The sequence below is a fragment of the Scaptodrosophila lebanonensis genome, unplaced genomic scaffold (assembly GCF_003285725.1).
Source record: "Scaptodrosophila lebanonensis strain 11010-0011.00,11010-0021.00 unplaced genomic scaffold, SlebRS2 tig00000024-arrow-pilon, whole genome shotgun sequence".
NCBI lineage: Eukaryota > Metazoa > Arthropoda > Insecta > Diptera > Drosophilidae > Scaptodrosophila > Scaptodrosophila lebanonensis.
Genome location: NW_022060538.1, coordinates 20,494,069 through 20,511,971, shown reverse-complemented (window position 1 = coordinate 20,511,971; position 17,903 = coordinate 20,494,069). Strand labels below are relative to the sequence as shown.

General features: G+C 40.1%; 2 protein-coding genes across 3 annotated transcripts; one reads left to right on the top strand and one right to left on the bottom strand.

Annotated features, from left to right (window-relative positions):
* Positions 1-530: 530 nt before the first annotated feature.
* On the top strand, positions 531-5,417 carry LOC115621129 (protein suppressor of variegation 3-7). Of its 2 annotated transcripts, XM_030514678.1 has the most exons (6): positions 531-1,298; positions 1,357-1,881; positions 1,942-2,256; positions 2,452-2,670; positions 3,099-3,794; positions 4,019-5,417. In XM_030514678.1, exons 1-6 carry the CDS (start codon positions 628-630, stop codon positions 5,262-5,264), a joined length of 3,672 nt encoding a protein of 1,223 aa, XP_030370538.1. In that variant the 5' UTR covers positions 531-627; the 3' UTR covers positions 5,265-5,417. The 2 variants fall into 2 exon arrangements, with proteins under 2 accessions (XP_030370538.1, XP_030370539.1); XM_030514679.1 differs by lacking the exons at positions 531-1,298; positions 1,357-1,881; positions 1,942-2,256; positions 2,452-2,670 and adding an exon at positions 2,923-3,014.
* A 981-nt stretch (positions 5,418-6,398) lies between these two features.
* Positions 6,399-9,409, bottom strand: LOC115620852 (TBC1 domain family member 5). The gene is made up of 9 exons (XM_030514296.1): positions 9,134-9,409; positions 8,898-9,077; positions 8,485-8,835; positions 8,376-8,426; positions 8,224-8,320; positions 8,019-8,161; positions 7,812-7,954; positions 7,099-7,466; positions 6,399-7,042 (listed from the first exon to the last, which is right to left on the bottom strand). The coding sequence occupies exons 1-9, from the start codon at positions 9,289-9,291 to the stop codon at positions 6,560-6,562; spliced, it is 1,974 nt and encodes a 657-aa protein (XP_030370156.1). The 5' UTR covers positions 9,292-9,409; the 3' UTR covers positions 6,399-6,559.
* Between the last annotated feature and the right edge of the window lie 8,494 nt (positions 9,410-17,903).

Below are 17,903 nucleotides of genomic sequence, written 5' to 3'. Positions count from 1 at the left end.
AAATATGGTACTTCCGATATGTTAAAAAAATCGATTATGTGAATGTTGAACAATCGGGTCCCGCTATAATGGTCACACTGAAATTATACCCGATATTTGGCATTTAAATATGTACATCACATATTCTGCCTTCCCAAGCATTAAAGGAACAAGCAATGTTTATTGATATAGAAATAAGAAAAACCAATTGATTGATTTAGTTGCATTATTTCGTTTTGTTATTACCTGTGCAACTGGTTCATAGAAAAATTTAGGATACGAAAAAGATTCAGAAAAATAACATTCCAACTACATGTTTACGGGCTTATTTCGATTAATTATACAGATTATTATTTCCGATATACATCTTATGTATATTCTTACATACATATGTATGTATATATGCATATAAAAATATATTGGAAAAGTGTGTACCACGCTAATTTTTAGTTTGGTGAAACTATCGATATAGTGGACGTCGATAGGAACATATCCCAGTGCAGCGGCATTTTGCCAAGCAACTTTTTTTTGCAAGGTAGTTTTTCCAGTATCGTGTTAATTTATCCCATTGGATTGAGCTGCAAGTGAATGTATATTTAAAATTAAATACTTCACCACTTGGTCTGAAGTATAAATGTTGTTGTAGACATGGATAAGGAGAATATGGAGGAAAAAAAAAGTTGTGACGCACTTGAAGCCGCGGACGGAGACAAAATGGTGGCTGATCCAACAACATCAACGCCGCTGGTGCTGCCGCAGACATTTGAGCACGAGCTTCGTATTACGGATGTGGAGGGAGCTGCCGAGCCGCCAGTTGTTATAGAATTTGGTGATGATGAAGAAGACGAAGCGCCGATGTTGTCGGAACTGCAGTCGGCGTTAAACGGCACCGCAACTGAGCCGGTCGAAGAAAAGGATGCTGACGATGCTGCATCTGCAAAAACAGAACCCAGCAGCGACGCTGAAAGCTGCAACTCATACAATGGACCTGATCCGATGGGCTTACTGGAGCGTTTGGATAGAAATCACGATATTGAAATCGATGATGATGATGATGGTAGCGATGATGAATCTGGCAGCAATAGGTCTGGTCCTGGTTTAAGCAAGGCTGAGCGCTGGCAGCTGTGGATGAAGCGCTGGGAATGGCTGATACACGAAGAAGACGATGGCAACTTTGCGTTCTGTCTCTACTGCAACATTATAATTAACGTTAACAATAAGTCAAAGTATATTGCCCAGCATAATATGTCATTGTACCATCAGGAGCGCGAGAACAACTATGTCGCCTTCAGGAACAGCGAAGAGCAGACACGTGGCGTGTAAGTCTCAACATTAAAAATATGACCTTTTATGAATTCTAATCATCGTTATTTTTAGCACCAGCATCAGTGAGCTTAAACAGGAGTTCGGCACGGACAGTTATGCGGCGGCCATAAAGAAGAAGCGAGCAAACGAAGTGGAGACCTTAAATAACTTTAACTGGTTACGTTGGCTGCAGTGGCATCCTTGGCTGGAGCGTATACAGCCCGAGGGCACCATCGGCTTGTGCAAGTATTGCAACATCCGGTTAAACGTCGAATTTGTTTACCTACGGAAGCGTCACGAAAACACAATCCGTCATCGTGAAGGCGAGAATCAATTTAAAATGCAAGAGTCCCGCAAGCGAAAACGCAGCGACAGTAACAATGATATATCTGTCGATGATGAACCAGAGCTAGAAGCAGCCCCCAGTGAAGGATCAGCCGTTGTCGATAAAGTAAGTGGATGGTGCGAAATTAAAGCTGGCACAAATCCGGTGCAGTGCCGTTGCACTTTATGCGACATCCAAATGAGGTTAAGCAGCTTCAGGAGGCATTGCGGGATAAATGTACATCTTAATAATTTGGAAAAATTCAGAAAAAAGTGAGTACATTCCAATCATACATATCATTGGCACTACATTATTTTTGCTCTATTTCGCAGAGATCGCGGTATTTGGGCTCAGTATGCTGACCTACACCCCTGGCTGGGGCCCGATCCCAGGGATCCCAGCATTGCGTACTGCAATGTGTGTGAAAAGCGTTTCATGTATGGCCATTCACAAATTAAACGGAAAACCCACGAAAATTCAAGTAATCACATAGCAGCTACCAATCGCCAACCAACTGATGGAAGCAAAACAGCGGAGGATATTCAACAAGAGAGTACTGCTGAACCGTCAGAGCCCGAAAGCGAATCGGTTAGCTATCAAGATATTGGAGATGATGACGCGTCATCGTCCTCTGACAGCGAAGCAGAGTATGTATATTTTATTTATTCAGAGTCGTTCAGAATACTTTTAAGGTACCATGTGGCTTTATAATTTCCAAATTATCAACTAGGAAATACTCCTGTTCTGCCTCCCCGCAATGAATCACCCTTCTATTTATTCGCAACTTAGATTTAAGAATTTATTTAAAAATATTTTATACTTACTTGTATAATGTGTTTTAGGAAAAAGCGCAAAACCAAGGCTGACAGCCGCAACGCCAAGAAGTCAGCAAAGGTTGTTCGCCACTTTTCCTGGTTGCGCGTTTCTAAGGATCGCAAGATGCAGATCTGTAAATTCTGTCGCGTGCGCATTTATAGTGAACACGGAAAACTACGCCACGAGCAGAGCAATCAACATCAAAAAACAGTCAAGCAGTTTAAGGCACAACACTTGGCAGTCAGGTAAGTTTATTTAAAAGGCACCTCACTATGATGTATACCTAGCCAAAGGTTTAAGGCTTATGCAGTAGCTTAATAGGTTAATTTCGAAATGGATAATCAAAGTTTCCTGAGGCAGTAAAGGCTTTATATTTTATAGTTTGTTTATCATGAAGAAAAAATTGAATTGAATTGAATTTTGTTTCCTATTTTTATAAGTTTGATTTAGAATAATACCTCAACAAATAATACTTCAACTACAATTTGAGTTTTACGTCAATAAAATAAAAGTAATTAAACTAGCTCAACCAATTTTTGGTCTAACTTAAATACAACATTGTTTCCTGGAAATCTTGGGCAATGTTAAGGAAAGTTTTTAGTTTCCATCATATCTTAGGATTTCACTAGTAACTAATTGGCTTGTTTTGACTTTTGTTTTTTTCTATACTCAGAAAGGACCACCAACAAAAGAAGGAAGAGGCTGTCGAGAATTCAGACTCTGCACCTACAGAGAAAGCATCTAACACATCAAGCAAAGCTCAGAAGGCACCGCCTGTCTCAATGCAGAGTAAAGTGTTGCTCTGGAAAGATCGTTTTCCCTGGCTGTCTTATAAGCGTAACGAAATACGCCCGAACTACGGATGGTGCAAACTGTGCGAAATGTCTTTATATCTACCTAGCTTCAAATTTGCATCAAAACACCAGCGCAGCACTCGGCACATACGTCTTCGCCATGAACGCAAGCGCCAGGGTCCGGCGGTGGCAGCTAAAGCCGTAGCCGAAGGTTCCGAAGAAGTCGCTACAACTACTCCCGCCGTTTTAACCCCTGGAGAGGCCAAGAACAAAGCGGCGTTGGCCGAGTTGAAAGCGAAATATGAATGGTTGGAACCGGACCCTAATGATGAAAACTATTGCTTTTGCAAGCAATGCGAAACGCGATTGCCTATCAAAGTGTTCTTTTTAAAACAACATCATTTTTCACGCAAGCATGCAGACCGGTTGAAGATGACCGCTGAGGCAACCACAGCCTCCATCCACCCGCTTAAGATAAGTCCCAGAGCGTCTACGACCATGCCGGAGGCAGACCCTGAGCCAGATGTCTCTATTTTGGAAGTGGATCAAGAAAATTCCGAAGTCGTTAGCATTAAGTAAGTAGACAGTGATAGAGGGATCTCAGAACAAACAATGCTTCTTGCGAGGGCATTGCTTTTTAGAAGCATACCATTCTTGTTATGTTATGACTCTTTACCCTTCAAAACCTGCATTTTCATTCATTTCCAATAATATGGCCTAACTGTGCATTGTAAATTGAAAGCAGGATTTTGTCAGCAAAACATGCGAACTAACTTTTCCATTTACTTGCCTTTTGCAGATCCGAAGACTCGGGCGATGAGCCAGACCCCAAGCGAATGCGCCGCTCTATTGATGTGCGGCGTCTTTTACGCGTATTGCGTAACTCTGTTGGTAAGCGGCAGGATGAACGCAGCCAAATAGACTTGGCGAAGGATATGATTTGCTCCTCGTTTGATATTGTGACGCGTTTGCGCGCATTGGACGACTCCAGCGTTCCTGGTAATTCGCGCATAATGCCAACGCAGGCGCCAATGTCTGCGTCTGTTGGGGCATCAACGCAGCCTCGGGACACCATTGATTTGTTTTTCGAGAGCATTACTCAAACAGTAAAGGCACTGCCGACGGATCTGGCTGCAGAAGGCAAGGCCAAAATCATGCAAATCATATGCGATCTAGAGTTGCGCGCTTTGCGGCGTTCGACAAATGCCGGAGACACTGGGCAGCAGCAGACTACGCCCCCATCGGCCGTAGTGCAGTCGCCAACACAGCCAACGCCACCATTGAGCAGCTCAGGTAAAAGTAACAATGATGCTGTCGAAAGCGTCGATTTGGGTACATTCGAAGAAATAGCCGCTACGCCCAACTCGCCAACCTCTTCTGTCTTATCATCCATAACCATTGAGGATACGGACGATCTACCATCAACACAACTAGCAACACTGTTGACTAACAACCACAGCAACCAAACAAAATCGAACAATCGCATCGATTCTGATCCAAAAGTGCAAAGTGCTCCAAACACACCCATTACGAATGGATCCGCGCCTAGACATTCCCAAGAGCAATTGCGCCGCCTACTGCCATCCATGCAGGTGACAGCCAGAACAACCGAGGCAGAAACTTTGCGTTGCGTACCTCTAAATAAGCTTAAAGCCACTCCAACGCCATCGCATGTCGTAAATGGTCGGGGAATGAGCAGCTCTGCAGGTATGACTTCCACACCCATTATGCAGCGCAAACCGAGTTCTCTGGCCGCTGCTTTGAATGCTCCGATGACCACCGTTCCTCACATTCAAAATCCTGCATCTGTTTCTGCTAACGTCGTCAATGCAAATGGCAGTATATTGCGCAAAATTCGGGTTAGCAGCGGCAACCAGAACAAGTATATATCGGTTCAACAAGTACAACAACAGCAGCAGCTAGAACAACAACAACAGCAGCAGCAACAGCAGGCCCAGATGCGCAACATGAACCGAAATGTTTTATGTCGCATGCCAAACAACAGCAGCAACAGCAACGGCAGCAACAGGCCAATGCAGCAGTAGTAGAACTAACATAAGACTATATTATTGGGGAAGTTATATATTTTATTTTTTATTATCTTTATCGCACCTAAATGCAAAGAACACATAAACTTCATCATTGTTTATCATTTTTCATGAAATAAAATTTCAAATTTATTCGCTATTATTATAATACACATAAACATACCAATTTATTGAACAATACAAAATCCATGCAAAGCAAGAGAGACGAAATGTAATAATTTAATATAGAAAACACAAAGGACTCCCCCAACCAATCGTTGAATGTAACACACGGACTATGCACTTACATTCTCGAATTATTATTTTTCAGGTTTTATTCATAAAGAATGTGAAAATTGTAACTGTTTCTTTTTGCAGATCCTCCTGTAGCTTTTAGTGCATAATAGGTCTTAGGCTAGCTATGTGGGAACTGATTTTCACAAGATTTTTTTCATGAAAATTTTTTTTTAAACACGCCATATGAATTATTATTAATCATTTTAGATTAAATATCAACCGCATTCATAACAAAAACTGTTGAAAGTTTTACAGATTCCTTAAACAAGCCCAAGCTCTTTGACTAAAGTTTATGCTTTGGAAAATATTAATTTATATTACTGTGGTCTAAATATTAAAAACAAACCCAAATTTGTGCATTTGCTATTAAGATGAGTTGTTCCCAATAAATCGATTTAAAAAGTACATAATGGAATAATTTCAATGAATGCAATTTTTTTGTTAGGTAAATTTTTTTTTTTTATAATAAAGTACCGTGATTACTTCTTGAACCACTTATCGAAATCGTTTAATTTTAATACGTTAAATAACTTTTTATAAACCAATTACGCAAATGTCTCGAAGGCGTGGTCCTATCACTGGTCATCCCAATTAAACATTAAAAAATAAGATATGAAGGATTTAAATGGAAACCGAAAGTAGACTTCTAAAATAAGGAAGCTGCGCCACTATTGTATACATTAAATGGAAAGGAAAGGGATTCCTCTAACTTTTTGCATACATTTTTTAATTTTTTTTTTTAATTATCCGTTTTACTGAAATAAACGAATATTCAATCGATGATGTATTATTTCTTGCATTCCGAATTTGCAATAAAACTACAATTACTATTTGTGAAATAATAAAAAAAATGGATTGTCTTAAAAAATGTTTATTTTCTGAAACATTCCGGCTCTTCAAATGCCCTTACGAATATGTCTATTGGGATTTTCAATTTATATTGCTACCCACTTTGTGGTGCCAAGCATAAACAATATTCAGTCGATTCGCAGTGTCATGATAATCTATTGATCTGCTCATGATTGTGGTCGTTGTTGTGGCTCCGCTGCCGGTAATCCATTTGGCAAAACTGCAAAACCAGGTTTCTCGTCGCTCGCAATAGTTGATAATTCGATTTCACGCAAGTCACCCAATAAACGACGCGTTGAACTGTGCATAAAGGCATTTTCAGGTAGCACATAGGTGTTGGCGGCATTCGGAATTGTGGGTGTGGACGTCGAAGTGTCGGTTACCATTGTCTTGGACTTACCCAACTGCTTTTGTTCATTCGCTTCATGAGCTTGGTCAATGGGCGCTGAACGCGATTGTAGCGGGAACATTACTTTAACATCTAGAAAGCTGCAGAGTTCCTCCATGCCATCCAGTGTACGGGCTAGTTCCTCGTTCGTATGTCTGCCTACATGTCTGCGAACTGTGTGCAAATAGTTTTGCAATTTCCCGTGGGCTATGCTCATGACAGTCAAGGCATTCTTAAGTTCGAGGCGCAGCAGTTCGGGGCTCTACATATTGCAGTGAAATGAGAAATTTCAAAAGGACCCATTAGTTTCATACGCACATTTTCGAGGTAGCCATCCATGGCTATACGATTCACATCCTGTAGCTTGGCGAGCGCCGACGCATCGGCCGCATTGCGTTTTTGCATGTAGTTAATCTGGCGGTCTACGTGGCTGATGCTCGGAGACGCATCGGAGCTGGTGCGCGAACGTTGTGGGGACTGTTGTGAGATCTTTGCTGTAGTTGCTGTCGTTGTCGGCACTGCAGGCAAGTTGTCCGCGAAGGAAACAAAAGTAAAAGCATTCGATGGATACTCAAACTGCTTGGGGTTGAGCATAAAGAGAGCATGTCGTAGCACCAAATTGACATCCACAGTATTCGGATAGCGCATCAGATAAGTAAGCGATGTGGTATAATCACTCAGAAGCACTGTGAATCATAGACATTTGATATTAGGTGTCAATTAAAACTATTGAGTGTCCTACGCATTAAAACTAGATAAGTTAAGGATAGCAATAGTTCAGTCTTTACCTACGGTTTCTGGATAAAACACATTTAAGTATAATTCGCTACTCAGATAAATGGTTATATAGTGTCCTACTATGACTAAACAAATCGTTTTATGGCGTGAAAAAGCTGTAAAAGCTGCTTACGCCCTTGCTAGTATACCCTCTTGCCCATTGCGTACAGGGTATAAAAAGGGTCTACATTTGCACATTTAGGTCTGTCAGCTATTGTTCTGGTTTAAGGAGGTTATTTAGCATTTATACAAACACTTATCACGTATGTGCACCAGCATAGCCACCAGTATATAGTTGGGCAAATCGAAACGATCGCTGTCCGCAAAGATGGCATCCCACAGCAGAAGCAAGTCCAGCAACAGAAACTCGCGTCCAAACAATAAGCGCAGCCAGCGTCTATGAATAATATAACGCCTTAGTAAGCACCCAACAATCGTGGACCAGCATTCAATCCACTTACATGCCAAATATGTGCAGCGGGATTTCCATTTTAAGAAGATAATGGTGCAAGTGCTGATCAGCCTTAGCAAGTATTTTATCGCGTATAAAGTTCAGTTGGCTGACAACCTCAACCTCAGATTGCAGTTCAGTGTCGGCAGCGGCCTGATGCAAGAAAAAGCGATAAGTGACATTACAAGTAAGAACGGCATATTATTTATAATTACTTCGCTTGAGCTCTCAATGTAGCCCCCAGCAGTGGGAACCACACTCGATACACGATAATAAGATTCAACAGAAGACATAAGGCGCGAGAAAATGGAGCTGCAATTCATTTTGCTGTTTAGATACGTATTTAGTCGATTTAAAAATCACTTACTATGTGTCCGATTCCAGATATCCCGGATCCAGCACGTTCAGCAATGTCTCACTTGGATTAAAAACACAAAATTAAAAGAAATAACGCTTTTAATGTCCTTTTAACTCACTTAATGTCAGTCTTGGCAATCTCTCGAAAGTGCAGCAGCGACTGATGATCGCTGTAGACCACAAAGATGATGGGCGCCAGAATCTCGTGCATACCCTGGCGGTAACACATGTACGGATGCTCGCGAGAGTAGTAGAATAGTATGTTTGTCATTGCATTCTGTATGGGGGCCTTGCGGAAGAAGTCTACGCCCGGAAACGTACGCACCACATCCTGGCGTATGACAGCAAAAAGCTCCTGGTCGCTGAAGTACTGATTCCAAACGCTTTGCGTCGACTGCGACAGTGGGTCGTCGTCGGGAACTACCAGCTCATGAGGATTGCGTACATAATCTACCCTAAACTTTTCGTATCTGTTGGAAAACATTTTTACAAGGTAATACCTTTGTATACAAAGTTTCTTATGCTTATTTACCGGCTCCGCTGCTGCTCGCGTTGTATTTCCCACGTGCGATGATCGGCATTCAGCACGCGCAATAGCAATGCCCAATAGATGCTGCGAAACTTTGACATTTTTAGTTCGCCATTGAAGGCGGCATGACGCAGTAGCTCCGGATTGCTTTCCAGATTGGCCAACAGCTGCGTCCATTCTTGTCTGCAATAAAAGCAGCTGCATTAGGGCTGATCAATTGGAAGATTGCCATTGTTTACCTATAGCGTTCAACAGAGGTCATTGTATTGGTTATCAAACGGTTCGCCTGTTCGATAGTACGCCCCCTTTCTTCCCTTACGTTTGTCTTAATGGATGCACTGTCTGCCTTTGTTGTCGGCATATACAACTTTATAGCTTCTATGCCTCGCACAGTCATTTCTTTTCGCTGGTTGTGCTCTAAGTGGAACTACCAGCCCGCATTTTGTCCAAGGAACGTGCTGACTTTGAATATTCCCAAGATAAGACTGCACCAACTTAAAGCTGTGTTGACAAAAAAAAAACCACACAAACAGAACGGTGAATCCGAACTAGTTCCTTTCTTCTTCAAACATGTTTATGATTTTGTTAAGCCCATCTTCACATATGGATGCTAAAATGCATTTTAGCATTACGGTCAATACGTAACATACATACATACATACATACATAATGGAAATTCATTCTCATATATCTCATGATATTTGATTATTCTGGTTGAATGGTTGAATAGAAATAGAGTCAGCATGTTCCGATGGTCTGGCAAGGTCCCTCCGGGCTACAATCGGGTATCGATATCTTGCGATTAATTTATTTTTCAAATGTGTAGAAGGCGCCTGTGGACAAAGAGAGAATGTTGAACATTTGTTTTGCACTAAAACAACTATGCATTTTGGACTGATTAGTACAAATGATTGCAAAAAACTCTTCTTTAAATTTGCATGTTATTTAAATAGTAGCAATTTATAAGCAGAGGTACATAAATTGATTAAGGTCAATAAGCATCGTGCTTGTTGATATACTCTCAGATACGAACAATTCATTAATGATAATGCCAATGAGAAACGTTGTCTCCTGAAGATCATCAACAAAAAAACGACAACCAGGAAATAGAAGCAAACAACAATAAGCAACGCAAAGCAATACCGCGCCGGCGCAGCCATCAGCAACAGCATCAGCTTCAGTTCGGCAAAAATGTTGACCCTATGCGATACTAAAAATTGCAAATAAGCCAACCAACGTTTTGTTTATGTTGCTAATAGTTTTCTACTAGTTTGATTATCGACAAGACGGTCAATGCCGTTTTTTGATCTAGTCTCGAGTAATTTTTCTAACATATCAATTTATTGATGTTGTGAAGTTTTTTATTTTACTGTTTCTGTTGTGTCTGAACTTGAACTTGCTGTTGGCTTTGACCCAATGATTGGCGTAACAAAAACGATAAGTGGGAGTTTCATTTTTTGCAGCTCAAGGGCTTGCATTAAATAAAGGGCTAGCAGACGATGATACGGTGTTCTATCAACTATAAACAAATGCCAGTAGGCTTATAAATATGTACTTGTACATATGTACTTAAATATATGTATACATATACACACACCTGAGTGGCTGCTTGTTGTGTGGGAGTGGCCAAGCTGTCGATACGTACATACTTTAACATTGCTACTGACATGTGCTTATGGTTAATAAAATAAAATTTTGCATTCTGCAATTGTGTGAGCTTATGTCAATATAAAGTATTGTTTTATAAATTATTTGTGATAGGGCATGTCTACCCAACGACAGACACTGTTCGGACACTGAAGCCCCGTGCCATCCATTTAAATGCATTTCCGTAACGCATTGGAATCGGCCTTTTGCTATACAGAGCGCCCAAATCCATATGATTTAAACCACATACTAACAGAAATACGAATACATACTATACACTACCAAAAACACAACAACAAATGATCCAATAGTGTGTGTCCATCAATGATACATACCAAAAAAAAAAAACGTGCATGCATGGCTGCTTCTGTGGCTAGTTGTTGTAAACATTTATGCACAGTTAGTCGACGACGCAACACGTATACGCCGCGTTGGCTTCATTTTTGATTTGTCGGTCAAAGTCAATGTCAATGCAAATGCCAAAAATCACAACAAAAGAACTACTACTACGAGCGCGACGCCGCCGGTGGCTGTGACTGCGACTGCGACTGTGACAGTGGTCAAGTAGTAACTGCCGCAGCGCATTAATTACAATAATCGTTATTGCTGCGCTGAACTGTTGTTGCTCTCCCATACCCGAATTTCGTGCAACGGTCAAATGCGAACACGTTTGGCCTGAGTTTCAGCCACAGCGTCTGTGTCTGCGTCTGCGTCCGCTTTGGCTTCCCCTTCTCGACTGCGGCTGTTGCGGTGTCTGTGGATGCGGTGGTTATCAGCCGCCGGCCCGAGAACCCGTTTACTTGGACCCTGTTACAATTCGCGGTGGCCGTTTCAGCTGCTGCCGCTGCCGCTGCCTCTGACGGAGTTTTGGGTGTTTTGCATTTTGTATTTCCTGATGTTTAATCAGCTAGCGATAGCCGAAGCAGCAAATCGCTTTTGAAATTTTGATTTGTCTGCCCTCTCGCTCTGACTTGCAGGCACATGACGCGCACATGTGCCTTTTTATTGGCTTTGTTTCTTCTCATGAGTATGTATTTATACTATATTTATTTTTTCGATTTTTATACTCTGTACATGAAATGTACAAGAGTATATTAGGTTTGCGGGAGCTGAAAAATGTAACAGGCAGAAGGAGGCGTGGCAGACCCCACAAAGTATATATATTCTTGATCAGCATGACGAGACGAGTCGATCTAGCCCTGTCTGTCTGTCTGTCCGTCTGTCCGTCTGTCCGTCTGTCCGTCTGTCCGTCCGTATGAACACCTGGATCTCAGAGACTATAAGAGATAGAGACACCAAATTTTGCACAAAGATGCGTTATGTGTGTATTCTATACGAGTTTGTTTTATTTTTTTGATTTTCCCCCCCACTTCCCCCCTATGGGGGTTTTCCCGATTTTCCATTCGTATAATCGCCTATATCTCGGAGACTATACGACCTAGGAACACCAAATTTTAGTCCCAGATGCCTTATGTGAATACGCAGAAAATGTATATTTTGGAATTCCCCTCCCTCCCCCCTCTACCCCGCAAATCGTAACTTCCGTAATTCTTGGAATTTCGAACTAAAATTTTGGAAATACCCCCAGTTGGTTATTATGTGTCCGTATGCCAAATTTCATTATGATAGACCGATTTACCAAGAAGTTATAGCCATAAATATATTTGCTGATGCAGCGCTGCTGCAGCGCTGCTCAAGCGCTGCCCGCGGCTGTTGTTGATGTTGCTGTTTGGTTGACTGCGAAAATGCTTACACAGACACGAATAGATGCGCATAGGCATACATACACTCACACAGACGCAATTGCTATGTAAATGTGCAATTATACACCCTTTACGTGAGTTCGAATACCGAGAGAGGTAAAATCGATCAAATTTTTTTTTTTATTTTCTTAATTTTTTTATTTTCTATAATTATTGTAAACATATGTACAGAGTATTTCAAAGTCGGGACACCCGACTTTAGCTTTTTTACTTGTTCTTCTTTTTTTTGCTTTTTGCTAACTTTGCGACTTTGGCCTTTTTGTGTCGTTTTGAGTCCATTTACATACATTAATTGTTTCTTTTTTGGCCCGCTGCTTCTGCGTCAGCAGCTACTTTATCATCAGCGATGAGATTCAATCGTTTACAGTTACATGGCGAGCCAATACTCCAATGCGGAAGTCAAGTAACCGGAAGTGGTTGCCATGTCCAATGCCTGGCCAACATTTGAATACTAGTCTGGGTTCTTGTTCTGCCTGTTCTTAGCATGGAGCCTCCAAGCCTGAGATCACTCATTAGATAAAAATTATTAAAAATATTCTTTGCACTCTAAAAATAGCCAAATATTCAAGGTTTCAAAGTTCAACGCAAAGGGACAGAACATATATCATTTTCGAATACCTATCAGCTGACCCTGACTTGTTCTGTAAAGCTTCGGTTCTGGTTCAATGGCTCAGTCCTTGAACACAAGCCTTAAGCCCGTTTGTGAGTTAGTTGTACAAATAATTACAAGATTAACTAAAACATAAATGGCAATTGTTTTAAAAATCGGAAATCTGAATCTGAAATAAAAATTGATTACAAAAAATATAGGCACGTCTGAATGGAAGAGTATGATACTCGTGAGAAAACTGAGCGTCCAAAACAACAATGCCAAGCCATCAATTATTTGCATGAATAAAGTTCTTTAAAAAGTAAAGTAAAAAGTGTTAACAAAGTATAAACAGGAAGAATATTGAACTTTATTTGCTTAATGCAAGCGCCTGCAGAAAGCGAATCGTATCTCATTTGAAACCCATATTTAATATTAAGATTCTAGTCTATGACATAATATTGCTACCACGAAAGCATCTAGAAACAGGTAAGATTTTTCTCGCATTCCCTCTCCTTCTTAACCAGCTGTGTTTTGTTTACAATACAAATTCGATCGACTGTTTTTTTGACTTTATGTACAAGTATATGGGATACAAATGTAAACTTCGAGGCAGATCTTTATGTATTTCAAATTGATTGCTTAATTACTCATAAGTATTTCCCGGCCAACTGGTTTCAACTGAATGAATAAAGGGCTGCCATAAAACATTGATATCATCAAAAAAAAATTTCAACTTAGACATTTTCTATTATAGGACTGATTATAACTATTGTATAGTATAGAAGTTGCTTGCGTCTAGCAATAAAACAAGAAACAAATTATAAATATTCATGCAAATTCGTCGCAACATAGCGAACTTAAGAATAGAAACCCAAAAATATGTGCGGCGTGGCGGACCCAGACATGAAAGATACTTTAAACGCAAATCAGGTTTGCGGTAGGTTTTGTATCTAGAATTCTAAGCAGCATGTGGACGTCCCCAGTGCTGTTTCTGCCATTGTTGTTGGTGTTAAGCTGCGACCAGTTATTGATGCCAGGCATGATCAAGTTCTTAATGAAAATTGTAATGCGGTTGAGTAGAAGATCAACTGCTCTTGGTAACCGATCACTTGGCCTGCAATGGCCAAGAGCTGTGGCCAACGAACATGAAAATCTCCAGCGTATTGGATGAGCTCCTACGTCAATACTCGCCAATACTTCAAAAGCAGCGGGACGTGATCATTTTGCCAATTTGCCGGAACAGCTACTTAAATGTTTTATGTAGGCACTTACTTACCTATTGCTTACTTATCAATGAATGTTGCTTTGCTGCCTCTGTACTGGTGTGCTATTTCTATACATTGTCCAATTATTTGAACACAAAATGTATGTCTTTATTGCCGCCTCACAAACACTGTCAAGCTCTAATGGATTCCTCTTGTATGTTGGCATGATTGCTTATATATTCTAAATAAATAAACAAAGACAATTGAGGGGAATGAATCAAACCTTTGCAAATGCCTTCCCATCAGAAGAGTCAAATTTAATGGAAACTACTTTGTAAGTTGATAATTGCTCTGTGCATGGCAATCAATAAATTGCCACTTTTATGCAAATTATTCTTCAATTTGGTGCAATTTTGTACTTTCCAATCTTTCCTTAGTTCTTCTATAAAACAAAGCAATGACACTTATTTGGCATTTCAGCTACTAATGTTGCTTAAAGCATTAATTGTTCATTTAATTTCTTTTGCTATTGGTTGCTACCTTTTTGGTATTTGATAGACATTTAAATGTGCTTATCATTTCATGGGAAAACTGAGAAACTGTGGTTAAATGTGTTTGTCTTTTCATTGGAACACTGAGAAAATGAATAATTCGTTCAAACACCAAGCGCTATATACAAACACAGAGAGACCAATAGAATATCTTTAAAAGATATTTAATTTAAATTTGAATAGAAACTTAAATTAAATTAAAAGAGTCCAAGTCTTTAATTTGACACAATTTTGCAGATATTCACACCCATTATCTAACTTCTTTCGGCTTGGCTTCTCGACACCCCCTTTGATCGTCTTCAGCTAACTTGCTGCTAGTGGAACTGCCACTCCATCCATTTCTATAACTTGGTATATAATTGCCTAAATCTTATCAATATTTTCAATTTATCCCCAAACTGAGCAGTAAGAAGCGCAAATTGTTCCACTAAGCTACCATCTAAGTGCATTGTGATAAGTTACATTTGAGCAGCCGAATTGGTACCTCGTGCTTCGGTGGATGGGTACAAGCACCTTAAATCGTAAAACTTTGCGACATGTTTGATAAATTGGCCAAGCCGACAGTCTGAGAATCTAAGATTGGACAACTGACTGTTCGTTGGTGGATCGTGCGGCGTGTGACACGAGTAGAACATGTTTCGGGGCATTTACATTTTATGTACATTTGCCTCGTTGGTATGGCAAACAGAGTTGACTGAAACTTTGGCCAAATAGCTAAAAATAAAAAAAGTGTGGCTTTTAGCTGCTCGGCTGTTGAAAATCAGTAAATTGAAACCAGGTGCTTTCTGTCGAGTACTCGTAATGTGTTGCGACTTATGTGGGTCGGCCTATTATCTCAGCCGTATGGTTTGTTGTTTATCTGTTAGTGAGCTGAAATATATACAAGTAGTATGACTACAAGTACGCCGATTGTTTGTTTTCCCCTCTCGGTTTTCATGGCACATTTGATGCGTATGCTTGTTGACTGAGACGTGTGTCATTGGGTTCTTCCTGTGACTTTGTGCGCCTCATTTCGCATTTGCATAACATAATGCGTGTATAGCCATTGGCATTGCCTCACCTTGCATACCACATCTCGTCTCCTCTCATTCTTGTCGCATCCCCCAAGCGAGTCCAAAAATGGACGGGTAAATAATTAGGCCACTTTAATGAGCTTTTTACGCATTTTGCACTCGAAATGAAACTTTAATTTCTATCGCGATTAACTAATTTGACTTTCGTCAGCCATTTAAGTGCATTTCAATTATTTAAAATTAGTTCGGGTTCCGCTTTGTTTAACAGAAGAAATTCGATTAGGCGCTTTATGTAAAGGTGTTGACTAAGCCGCTCGAAGTGGCCTCTGCACTCTAGCTCTTTACTTGTAGTGTGGCTTTGTTGCACAGCCTTGAGATTGCTGCTAGCTAACAAATTATTATTCATGCATATGCACACTTAATTGTTATATCTGAGCAGAAGCTTGCATATTCAATTAATTGACTCGATTGAAGAACTTCAAAGGTTCTTGGCTCGGCCTTGGGGTCGACTATTTGTTTAGCACGATTCTTAGCTTTAATATTACATTTATGTATAGTATCCATGTTCTATACACATGTATGTCTTAGTTCTTGTTTTGTATATACTTGGCTGTTTTGCAAGTCATATACGTTTTGGCTCCAACAGTAAAGCACTGCACACAGCCACAATAAATAACCGGCCACTTAAACATAAACTTACAGAACATCAGCCTCTCAGCTGCATTTTTTGAATGCGGTGTAGTTTGTGTGTGTGTATGTGTGTGGGCTAGGGGGGAGGGGGTACGTTCAAAATTAAGCTGCGAATTTATTGAGGAAGGTTTTAAATGTGGATGGGGAGGGGGGGAGGGGGGCTCTATGTAGAATTGCACATTAAAACGAACCGCACTGTGGTGCACATGAAAACAACAAAGATAAAAAACAGGTAAAAAACCAATTTAAAATTAGAGCTAAAAGCTTTGTTTTGTTTCCCACACTTTCGTCCTTGCCTATGAATTTCGACCATAATATTTGCTAAAAAAGCAGCTTGTTATTTTGACTTCAAGATCTTAAATAGGCAGAAAAATAAATAATGAGCTGACGAAATAATACGTTTTCCAATATTTGCATTTTCAGACATTTTTCAAATAATAATAGTAAAATGATCCTCAATCATCTTCATTGTATATTCGTTGCTAGCAAATAAAATACATGTTCAATTTTAGAAACAAAGAGCATATCTAGGCACTATGTATGGCATACAGTGAAAAATTCAGAACTTAGATTTAAGGTTGAAAAAATGAAAAAACTAAAATTGTTTTATCTCACAAAATATCTGAAATGTTGTTCTTGTATTGAAAACGCAATCTCGAAGAATTTTCTTAATATTTCTGGACTATAAGTAAATACATGTTCACGAATGTAGTATGTAGGGACTGGCTTTTGTACTATTCGTTATATTCCCATTGATCCGAGCATTGAGTGCCACTTGCGGGTGTTCTGGCATGTCAAATGCTGAGCACATATTGCGCATTTTAAGGTGCCACGCTCAGGTTGGCACGCGTCGCCCATTAGATTTGACACAACATTGATTAATATATGAAGCATTCACTTAGGGACTAGCTAGTTTTTAAAAGCGCTATTACTATGCGAATTAAAATCGATTCAATAGACTTAATATGCAGTCGGTGCTGTGTTTTGCGATCAACATAATTTCATAGTAAATTAATTTTCAACCTGTTTGACAAGCACCGAAATGTGCCATTAAAACGCATATAATTAAGTTATAAGGAAACAGCTCTTGCATACTTATTTCTATAGTATTTATATCTAAATATAAATACAGAGCCCAGTCGGGCTTGGCTGGAAGCCGTCTAACCATAAACCCTGCCCAACAATTTCGCCCATGCCGCAATCACTGTGCACTCTGCACTCTACACACAACTCATGTTGCAGTCCCCACATGACTACTGCCACATTCTGACCTTCAGGCAGTTGCCGCAAAGTGCGCGCAATTACGGCGGGCCCGATGTCAAAACCTTCGCCTCTTCAACGCTAGGCTTTTGACACCTAGACACATTGGCAAACAATTTTAGTAACCGCAGCTAAACACAAATTAGACACAACTCATTTCAAGTTGGGGCTCAGTGCGAAAAGACAATAAACAAAAAGGTACATAAAAAAATAATTAAAAAAAAACTGTAAACAGTATTGAATGCAAAAACAACCAAAGCGTCAGAAGAAAAACAACATAATTATTAA